A 10,924-nucleotide genomic window follows, 5' to 3' on the forward strand; every position below is an offset into this window, starting at 1 on the left:
AAAGATCAAGACTAAAACATTTTAAATTTAAATAAAAATTTCATTTATACATAAAATCTTTACAAGATTTATCAAACAGAAAATTAATAATGTCCTAAAAAATCTCAAACCTATCATCACCATGACTCCGTCACTGTCATGATCGTTACTGCCACAACTATCATGGCCAACACCGCAATCACCCCTATGATTGTCAACCACCACCACCATGACTACTGTCGCCACCACCAACATGATTGTCGTTGTTATCATCACCATCATCGTCGACGACAACAACAACAATCATGTTGGTGGTAACGACGGTGGTTATAACGGTGATCATGTGATGATGGTGGTGGTGGTAGCGACCATGGTGATGGTCGTGGTGGAGATATTGACATAAATTAAATCTTTAAGATATATATTTAATTTTTTAAAAAATAAATCTTGTAGAGATTTTATAGTTAAATGAGTTTTTAATTTGAATTTAAAATGTTTTAATCTTTATCTTTGATTATTTTCATTCTTACATAAAATGATTATTCTCATGTGATGCATTCTCTATATTTATGTGTGTATATATATAATTGTAAGGATAAAAAAAACTCTAGCCCCCATAGTTGTACTTTTCCACCTTTCATACCTGCGAATTGAATTGAACTCAACAATGAAATGGTAAGGATAAGAATAACGGAACTAGTCGTACATCAAATGCATGTAACTTAATTATATTTAATTAACAACGATTTCGTGATTCTTTTGCATGTGTCTAGTACAAGATGCACTGTTCTTTTTCTGTGGGGCAGATAAACTCCAGTGCAAGAAGATGGATGGCCTACACCCTTTGCTTTGACATAAATTGCACATCGCGAAAATCAAAAGCAATAAATTAAAGTCACTAAAGTGTAAAGACGAAAATTATAGGGAATGCAATGAAGGAAAAAACAAAATTAACTGGAAATCGTCCTTGTAGCAAGTTTTTATCTCTGAGAAACATTTAATTTTGAGAGACACAAACTTGTTTCAAGCTTTTAACTAAGTTGTTATGATGTAACCTTTCCGATCGTGAAACTTTGTAAGAGTGCTCATGACTCTTTTAGCACGATGCTTTTCTTGTACTAATTAAAAGCCAGCTTAAATGAGATGCTTCTTTGTTATCTAACACAAAAGCACAAGAACACTGTCATCCTCACTGGATTGACAATTGATATGCTTCTTTTATTCACGATTTCTTTCATATATGCTATATATTTTGCAGACATTATATTGAATTTTGTTAACATGTATCTAAAGAGTACTAATTAAAAAATTAATATATTTTTTTTAATGAAAATCACCATCAGAAGAAATGTATTTAAAATTATTGAGTCCATTTATATTCAATAATTCTTAACAAAAATTATTGTACGCCAATAATCTATATTATACTAACCGTGTAAAAAATGATTTACAATTCAATCACAAACAACAAAAAAATTTAAACATATTTAGTAACAATTTTTGACAGTAATAATAATTTTCACTAATACTGGTGTAACTAAATTACAGTGACATTTTAAAAAATTACATGTATTATATTCTATGATAAATTTATTGATTTTTATAATAATTATTTTAAAAGTTATATACTCATAATAATTTTTAATTAATATTATAAAACTTTTTATAATAACAGTCCTAAAACTCCCTATATATATATATATATATATATATATATATATATATAAAGAGGGAAATATAAATAGAGAGATAAATTAGTAATATTGGTTATATAGTTAGTTGATTTCCAGATACAGTTAATTAATTGAGAATTTACAACATAACAAGTTTCAAAATTTAGAATTTACCGAAAGTATGTAGCGTCTTTTGCACCTGCATGTGTATAATGATCCATATCCATGCATCTAGCTGGCTGTCACTGATCTTTATTATTTTAATAGAAGTGACCTTGGAGTGCCTCGCGTTGGGCATGCTCTTTTTAGCGGCTTGTGTCGCAAAAAAGGATTTTAGTTTGATTGGCCAGAAACAAAGTAAAAAAACATACGTCTCTGATTCTATTTTCCTCCATCACCACGTTGATTCTCACATTGTATACAGCAAGAAATTCATAAGTGAAATATTAAGAAATTGAAGAGGTGATAATCTTGTAATTTGCATACTGATGATCGCATTATCACCCTACTCAAATTACGTTTTTTGCTAAATTTTCAAGGAAGAAGATGATGAGTATCTCAATATCTAATGGTTATTAAAGCTTTTGAATTTCTAAACATAAAATTAAGAATCCAAACGTACAATTTAATAAATATGCATCCTTTTCTTACATTCTTCAACTAATTCCTTGAATTTACTTGAATCTTTTTGTTATCATACTATATTCTCTTATAATTTTATTCTACCAATCCTCCTGATACCTTATATAAAAAAGAAGTCTTAAATGACAAAGTAATATATTTGTTTCTAATTTTTTTATTTAATAAGTAAACATTATGAGAAAATGTCATTTTACAGTTGTAGAAATTCCATTACTATTTTTGCGACACATACATTTCCTTTAAGTTTCGTATGAAATAAGACCATTAGCACTCCCCTTGCTAGAAATACAAGCTATGCTGATATAAATTATTCGAATCAATTCTGAAATAGAATTTTTTTTTACAACGATGACAATAGTATTTAAATGCGTGACATAACTCAAATTATTTAAATTCCATTAATAACTCAATCATGGTGGCTTAATCCCTAAACTAGATTAATCCAACTTGGCAAATTTTTGTTAATTTTAGATTTTTGAGAGCAACCGAAAAGAACGGAGATCCAAGTCCAACAACGAATTTCAGATTTAACAAATACGGAATCACGTATCCGGAAAAGGACACGTGTCAGTGGACAGGTTGTGATATTTGACTTATTTCTTTTTCCGAAATAGAAAAAGGAACATGGCACGTTGCTTAATAATGAGACAATTCGTACAGTTATCTAAGATTTCAGGACGCCCCTTCCCTTCCTTCTTCTCTAACAACGTCGCTCACAATCGTAGTACGGAAAAAACCGCATTCTCATTTTGTCAAAAAAGGTCATTTAACAAACAAAAAAAAGTTGAATGCAATTTTGGTCTGTTACACAATTTATAATTTTGATTCTTTCATTTTAGAATTAACATATTCAGTTTTCTATCAATTTTTTTTATTTTAATCCTCATTTAAAAAAAATACATTAAATCCTTTTATTTTAAGAAAATTTATAATTTTGATTCAAAAACAAATAGAAGAAGGGAAGGGAAGGGACGCGAGAAGAGAGAGTCGCCACGTCGGAAAAGGAAAGAGAGAGAGAAGCAAAGCAGTTAATGGCAGTTAGAGCGGTGGTAAGTTGGTTACACGTGGTTACTCATTTCCCTGATTAACTTAACCATGGTTAACCCAACCTCTCCCTACTCCCATGTACGTGCCTCGCTATTTAAACCCCTTTCTCTCTGCCTCCATATCCATTTCCTCCTCCTTGTTCTCTTCTCACTCTCACTACACACAACAATCACAACCAACATCATCAACAACAACGTATAGAGTACTGTGTTTTCACAAACTGCGAAAGCGCACGCAGAGAAAGTAGAAGTAGAAGAAGAAGCACAATGAAGGTGCTGTCTCCAAAATTGTTCACTCTCAGTATTCTGCTCGCGGCGCTGGTTTTAGCTTCCGCCAACGCAGTCAGCGGCAATGAGATGCAGAAACATGAAGCCACGGAATCAAGGTATCTTCGCAAAAAAAAAAAAAAAAAAGCTTCACCTTCAAGCTTCAAGCTTCTTCCCTGCTTGCAAATTCTCTGAATTTCGATTTTTTTTATTCTTTTAGATTATTTTTTTTTATTTCTTTGGTAAACATTAGAATGTGAACTAATTTTCGGTTTCTCGTGGAATGACAGGGATGTGGTTGAAGAAGAGAAGTTGCAAGTGCAGAGCTTGAAGAATTCGTCAATGGCAGAAAGGTTAGTGTTTTCTGCTACTACGTGGTGCTTATAATCTGGCCGTCCACGTGGAACTGAGTTGTGAGAGCCGTTGGATTAGGCGAGCTGTGTTTTGAGCTCGGAAGGGAACTAATATAGGCCCTTCGGTCAGATCCGATCTGAAATATCTGAACCGTTGATTAATTCTTCTATCTTAGGAGCTTATTTTGATTATTAGTATTACTTTACTTCGGGGTCTAAACGGTGTCGTTTTTTTTGTTCTGTTCTTTGTAGAGTGTAGTTGATCGTTTTTAGTTTGCAAATTTTCAGGTCAGGGAGTGCTTTGAATGAACATGCAGTTGATAATCCAGAGGAGATTGCTTCCATGGTTGATGAGTAAGATTTCTCTCTCTTTCTCTTTTTCCTCTGTTTCTGTGTATTAATTAATTTTTATTATATAATTTTTTTGCTTTGTTTTCTAGTGATATTATTGGTTCCTACAGTATCTCATCTCATGATAGGTCATGTGCTTAGTAGATTAGTTTATCTGTTTAAGGTCTCTTTTAATTTTTATTATACTTAGAGAAGAGTGCTCACATGCATGATCATTTAACTGAATAGAAGGATCAGCACTCAGCACAGATTCAGCACGGCAAATCCACTTGGCTTTTACTATTAATTAATGTAGTAATAATTATTGGGATGCATGACCAAAAGAAGGAAAATACCCTTGATTATTAATTTCTCGTGAATCCTCCTTTTGGAATAATATTGGATAACCTTTTTTTTTTTTGGTGAATTTTGCTTTTATGAAAACTCTGTCAAAGTGGTTAATCTAGCTATTGTGTTAGTTGAAAGCTACTAGCTATATGTGATTTTCCATTGTTGGGCTTACCCCAAAATATATGCCTATTTTTGTACAAGGGTGATAAATATCCACATCAAAACAATGCTAAGGGAATTTAGAGCAAATTTCCTTGTTGGAACAAATATCACCTCTGGAAAATAACATCTAAAGAATTCTAAACTAATAATTGTTTGGGAAGGACCTACCATTTTTCTGAAACTTTATGTTATACTACTGGTACTAAAGTATTAGTATTTTTTTTTTAACATAAGGTATTCCCAGCCCAGGAACTAATAACTAATCCAAGTATCAGTATTTTTGACTTAAAGAGTAGTGCACAATATTAAGTGAACTATACCAGAAGATAATTGTATAGTTTTATACCCGACGATGTTAATTAGTATCCTGTGTAAGAAAACGAGAAAAATAATAGTATTTGATTCCCTATTAATGACCCCTTGTTATTCTTTGATGCCTTTCACACTCTGACGTATTTAGCCGGTTTGTTATTCCCTTTAGTCACGGTACCATTATTTTTAAAATTCTCCCTCTCTTTTTTTTTTCGTAATTAATAAATGTAGTTCTTGCTTTAATTAATTCTTCACGTTCTCTTACTCGATTCTAAGGAATCAACCACCATGTTCTTTGCAGATGAGATCTCTTAAAAATTGAAGCGTTCATATTCTATTTGCCAGCTTAACCACATGCTGGTGTCGCGTGATCCGACCATCTGGCTCATGATAATTTTCTCGTCTTTTTATTTATTTATTTTCCTTATCCGAAAATTGCTTTTCCAAGTACAAACACCATTTTGTACCAAAAAATCCAAGTTTCTTGACTAATGACTTCAATAAGTCATTGTGTCTTATGTATACCTGTCATTTAACTTCCTCTTCACATTTGTAGAATAGTGATCCCCTTAATTGCTTCGCTAATCACATTCATTGGTATAGAACAGTAGATGAAAGTAAATCTCTTCTAAGCTTGCTTTGGTGAACAAAACTATTTTAATTATATGTATGGGATATATACATTGTCTAAGTTAAAATATAGTAGGCAATTTCTTTGTTAATTAATATATGACCTAGAGGAAGTTCTTGATGGTTAGAGTAAATGAGTAATACCGGTCTTTTTACTACTCAATCCTTGCATATTTTTATGCTATATATTATATCTGATTAAATTTATATACTACTACTAGTATATTTTAAGGGCTTTCAATGGTTGATGAAAATCAAAATCATGAGAGTCACTCTCCATATTCTCCAATTGCCTCGGATAAAATAATTTGCATCATCCATTCCACATGATTAATTTGGTCCTACGTACAGTTCCAAATCAGTAAATAAAGACTTTTTCTTTGTATTATTGATTTGCCTTTTTCCATCTTTATATCTCTTCCCAATAGAACCAAATATCCAAAGTTGAATTCAGAGTGTTAATTAGGAACTTATGCAGTAGCCACACTCCCACATATCTTCCAACAGGGTGGGGCAATGCACATGAATGGGTTCCTCACTCCAGCCTGTCTACAAGAAATAGCTCCAAATTGCAGATCAGATCTGGTTCCATCCTAACACTTTTCTAGTCATAGTTGTATTTTGGCCGATCTAGCAGCAGCAGCAGCTGCTGTGTCTCTGACACATTATGCTATACAATGAGACACCCATGAGCTTATTAAATAACCATGAATCAGGAACTTAATTAATAATAACGCTTTTTCACCCCACCGACACCCCCAAAAAGTACTAAGCAACTAGATCTTGGCATTTATTTTCCTAGCAGAGATAAATTATGCTTGATCCCAACCCCCGATTTTCCGTATGCACCGTATCATTCTATCCGTATAGACCCACATGACCCACCCACTAGTCTCATCTTAGCCATGCAGGGACATCAACGATATTAGTAATTCATATCCACTTGCATACTTATTAAACTGTTAATTACTAATTTAGTTCAATTTTCAATTCATTTTCTCATGTATGTCATCATTTAATAACACACCAGCATGACACTGTGATAGCTAATCATCATTAATTAATAATTAGCTAGAATCCTATACAGTTTTGCGTTAGTCGGTGACAAAAGTTAAGTGATGTAATTTAAGAGCATATAGATGTACTTAATTTATTAATAATAATAGCCTTATATATTCATCATAATCCATTTATATGTCTGAACAATAAAAAAGCTATTATATATATATATATACTCACTTTCTTTTCCATCTTGCACTATTTTTTTATCTCTTTATATTTTTCATTATATCATTTTATTAATTTCTTTCTCTTTCTTTATTATTTCCCTGTATTATCTCCTTTCTTCAACCAATACACCTAGGAAAACAATATTTAGTGAGTGTAGACTATTATAACTCCCATTAACTCCACATGATACATAAACCTTTTTCGATACAACACATGATGAATAATTAAGTATTATTAATTTTTCTTAAAATATAAAATTTAAACATTAGTATAAACATTGGTTAGGACTATAAATGAATAGTAGTGTAAGATAACCTAAAAAGTTCTCCAAATTTAGGGAATACTTTATTTTTTTCTAAAAAGAATAGATGCAAACTCTTAGTCAAAAGTCAATTTTTATTAATTTGTAGTCATTTGGAAAAAAAAAACTCTCAGCTAGAATTGATGAAAAACACACAAAAAAAATAAGGAATTAACTATAACAAATTAAAAGTAGAAAGCTAGAATTTATTTAGTGTTAATGAAAAGTGAAGTTGGTCCACTGCATCACATCCATGACTCCTTTGGATGATGTTTAAATTAGTTTTTTCATGTGCTTTGTTTCTTTACTTTATTTATTAATTATCATTAATTTACCTAAAACAGGAGCATACGCAACTACACGGCTCGAAGGAACCTGAACTTCTTCTCATGCGGGTCCGGGAACCCAATCGACGACTGCTGGCGGTGCGACAAGCGGTGGTACGCCCGCCGCAAGCGCCTAGCCAACTGCGGCATCGGTTTCGGCCGCAACGCCATCGGCGGCCGCGACGGGCGCTACTACGTCGTGTCGGACCCCGGCGACGACGACCCAGTCAACCCGAAACCCGGCACCCTCCGGCACGCCGTGATCCAGGACCGCCCCCTCTGGATCGTGTTCAAGCGCGACATGGTCATAACCTTAAAGCAAGAACTCATCATGAACAGCTTCAAGACCATCGACGGCCGCGGCGTGAACGTCCACATCGCTTATGGTGCGTGCATCACCATCCAGTTCGTCACCAACGTGATCATCCATGGGTTGCATATTCATGACTGCAAGGTGACTGGGAACGCCATGGTTCGGAGCTCTCCTTCGCATTATGGTTGGAGGACCCTTGCTGATGGAGATGGGATCTCCATCTTTGGCTCGAGTCATATTTGGATTGATCATAACTCGCTGTCGAATTGCGCTGATGGGCTTGTGGATGCTGTTATGGGGTCCACTGCTATTACTATTTCCAACAACTACTTCACCCACCACAACGAGGTATGTATATAACATTGGTTGATTCATTCTCAATTCTTAGCTTTCAATTACAATGTTCCTTTTGGTTGAAGTATTTTTTATATTCCTCATGTTTAATTGAGTTCATAATTGTTCAGGTTATGCTACTGGGTCACAGTGACTCTTATGTCCGCGACAAGCAGATGCAAGTAACCATTGCTTACAACCATTTTGGGGAGGGACTTATCCAAAGAATGCCCAGGTAACTAACATCGATCTTTAAAGCAAGCAACTTTTATTAAGACCTTAATTTTTAATGACTTTCACTGTAAAATTTGTGAAACAATTAGAAACACTTGAACATGAGTAATTATAATAAAAGTAAATAATTTTATTATATGTGACAGTAATCTAAATAAAATATCTTTACATTATCGACACGTTTTAATTAAAATTTATCATTAATTATTTTTTATTTTTTGAGAGAGGCGGTGTCAGATATTAGTATTCTTGAGTATTTGATTGGTGTCATGAGCCTTGGGCCCGATTGTTTGATGTTTTCTTTTGGGTTCTTGGAAGCCCATTTAAATTTTGACAGACTCAAAAAGGAGGTTCATCTAATAGTCCAAATAAAAGGTCCATTAAGTGAAAACTTTGACAAATAGACCAATTTCTAGTACTATGAAGAAAAAAGGAAAAAATTACAGTTTCCAGCTCATGTCACGTGTCTAGCCTCTTAGGAGTCACCTCTGTGATGGGAGAAATTATTATATAGTCCTGCATCATCATAGTCTTAGCCAATCTTTTTATAACACATAATTAAGTTTAATTAACTACTTTTTCATAAATTGAAAACATTTAGATATGTTTTCAATTCTCTATAGTTACATAAAAAATTGAAGGTCATAGGCATGTAATGATTCGAACCTTATATAATAATCATAGATTATGTATCTTGTGCTAACAATGGATGAATTATTGATAATGCAGGTGCAGGCATGGGTATTTCCACGTGGTTAACAACGACTATACCCACTGGGTAATGTATGCAATTGGAGGCAGTGCTAACCCCACAATTAATAGCCAGGGCAACAGATACCTCGCCCCTCTGAACCCTTTTGCTAAAGAGGTAACATACTTACATGTAATATTGTTAGCTGTGGGATTTTTTCTTCATGGTAATGAACTTTTTACTTAAATTTTTGAAATTCAATGTGGACAGGTGACAAAGAGAGTGGACACGGGGTCATCCGTATGGAAAAGTTGGAATTGGAGATCTGAAGGAGACCTTTTGCTCAATGGAGCCTTTTTCACTTCATCAGGAGCAGGAGCTGCAGCAAGCTATGCCAGAGCCTCAAGTTTGGGGGCAAAATCGTCTTCTTTGGTTGGTACCATCACCTCTGGAGCTGGTGTTCTTAACTGCCGCAGGGGTGCCATGTGTTAATATCAAACACACTACTACAACCAAAGGAGATTAAACTCATAATACTTGAAAAAAATATGAGGCAGAGAAAAGCATAAAGGAAAGGAAGAAAGAAAAAGTTTTCATTCTTTTTCCTCTTTTTATTGCGTTGTTATAAATGTACTACTGATTGAGTTTGCACATGCAGCAGCAACTGTGATCACACCCGTTGTTTGTCTTCTCACTACTAGTTAGATATATCCCGGGGGGACACTGTACATTTTATTTGAACTGTTATCAAATTGATAACAATGGTTGCTTGCTTAAAAGGCACTTCTTCCCACTTTCACAATCCTTCACTTGTGCGAGAGATTTCCCCGTAATTTTCCAATGGAAACAAAATCTATTCTCTCTTCCCCCTAGTTTCTTTCTGTCTTCTTCCCATGTATCCTCTATTGTATGGTCTTTTGAGACTTTGTCCACTAGTACACCTCAATTATGTGTGTGTCCTTCATTTAGTAAACGCTTGATTTGCTCCTAATGAAATGGGCAAAAAAGGGAGAAAAAAAAAAGGAATGTATTACTGAAATAGTTGGTTGTGTATTTGTTTAAATCAGAATATTATCATCTTTTACTTATGCCTTTGTTATGTTGATGCTTTTCCCTTTCAAGAATATTTTTAGCATATTTTTTATAAATAAAAATGATTTAATTTATGAGTTTAATATATGTGTAATCAGTGTAGAAGTTTTTACAGTTTATGATAATTATTATAAAAATCGACAAGGTTATCATATATAAAAATTTATAATTATATGATAGTATAAAAAATCTCTACACTTCCATGAAAAATGTTTTTAATACATAAGTAATTATATTGTAAAAATAATATATATCAAATATGCTGAGAGTTATGAATCAGGATTATCAATTGAAAAATTAATTGAGAATTATATATATATATATATATATATATATATATAATTTTATCATTATATTAGTTATTAAATTTTTAATTAACGGTTATAACTTTTTTTTTAAAATGTATTTTTATTTTAGAAACACCAAATTTAAAAAATAGCACGGTGTTGCGGATTAGGCCTAGGTCCCAACCCCAACTTGAGTCCGATTTACCATCCTTTTAATTTGTAGACATTGACTAGATACACCTAGTATTGAAGTCATATCATGATACCATTGCTTCCTGCACCTCCAAGTTCCTTCTTGCACTTTCAAGTTGCTTCTTGCACTCTTTTTTGAATTTTTTTCTTTTCTTTTTGAATTGGTCATTCTAAAAGCTA

The 10,924-nt window shown here is 33.2% G+C and overlaps 1 protein-coding gene across 1 annotated transcript; it reads left to right on the forward strand.

The window, feature by feature from the left end:
- Positions 1-3,453: 3,453 nt before the first annotated feature.
- LOC114397754 (probable pectate lyase 8) lies at positions 3,454-10,268 on the forward strand. The gene is made up of 7 exons (XM_028359943.1): positions 3,454-3,726; positions 3,898-3,960; positions 4,249-4,314; positions 7,621-8,263; positions 8,380-8,483; positions 9,212-9,350; positions 9,444-10,268. The coding sequence occupies exons 1-7, from the start codon at positions 3,608-3,610 to the stop codon at positions 9,663-9,665; spliced, it is 1,356 nt and encodes a 451-aa protein (XP_028215744.1). The 5' UTR covers positions 3,454-3,607; the 3' UTR covers positions 9,666-10,268.
- The last annotated feature ends 656 nt before the right edge of the window (positions 10,269-10,924 follow it).

This window comes from Glycine soja, chromosome 18 (genome assembly GCF_004193775.1).
Source record: "Glycine soja cultivar W05 chromosome 18, ASM419377v2, whole genome shotgun sequence".
In the NCBI taxonomy this organism is placed as follows: domain Eukaryota; kingdom Viridiplantae; phylum Streptophyta; class Magnoliopsida; order Fabales; family Fabaceae; genus Glycine; species Glycine soja.

Excerpts from the sequence above, each read along its gene's own strand:
- LOC114397754 (XM_028359943.1), top strand. The coding sequence starts at position 3,608 with ATGAAGGTGCTGTCTCCAAAATTGTTCACTCTCAGTATTCTGCTCGCG. Across the intron at positions 3,727-3,897 it reads CATGAAGCCACGGAATCAAG|GGATGTGGTTGAAGAAGAGA; the intron begins GTATCTTCGCAA and ends GTGGAATGACAG. Across the intron at positions 4,315-7,620 it reads ATTGCTTCCATGGTTGATGA|GAGCATACGCAACTACACGG; the intron begins GTAAGATTTCTC and ends TACCTAAAACAG.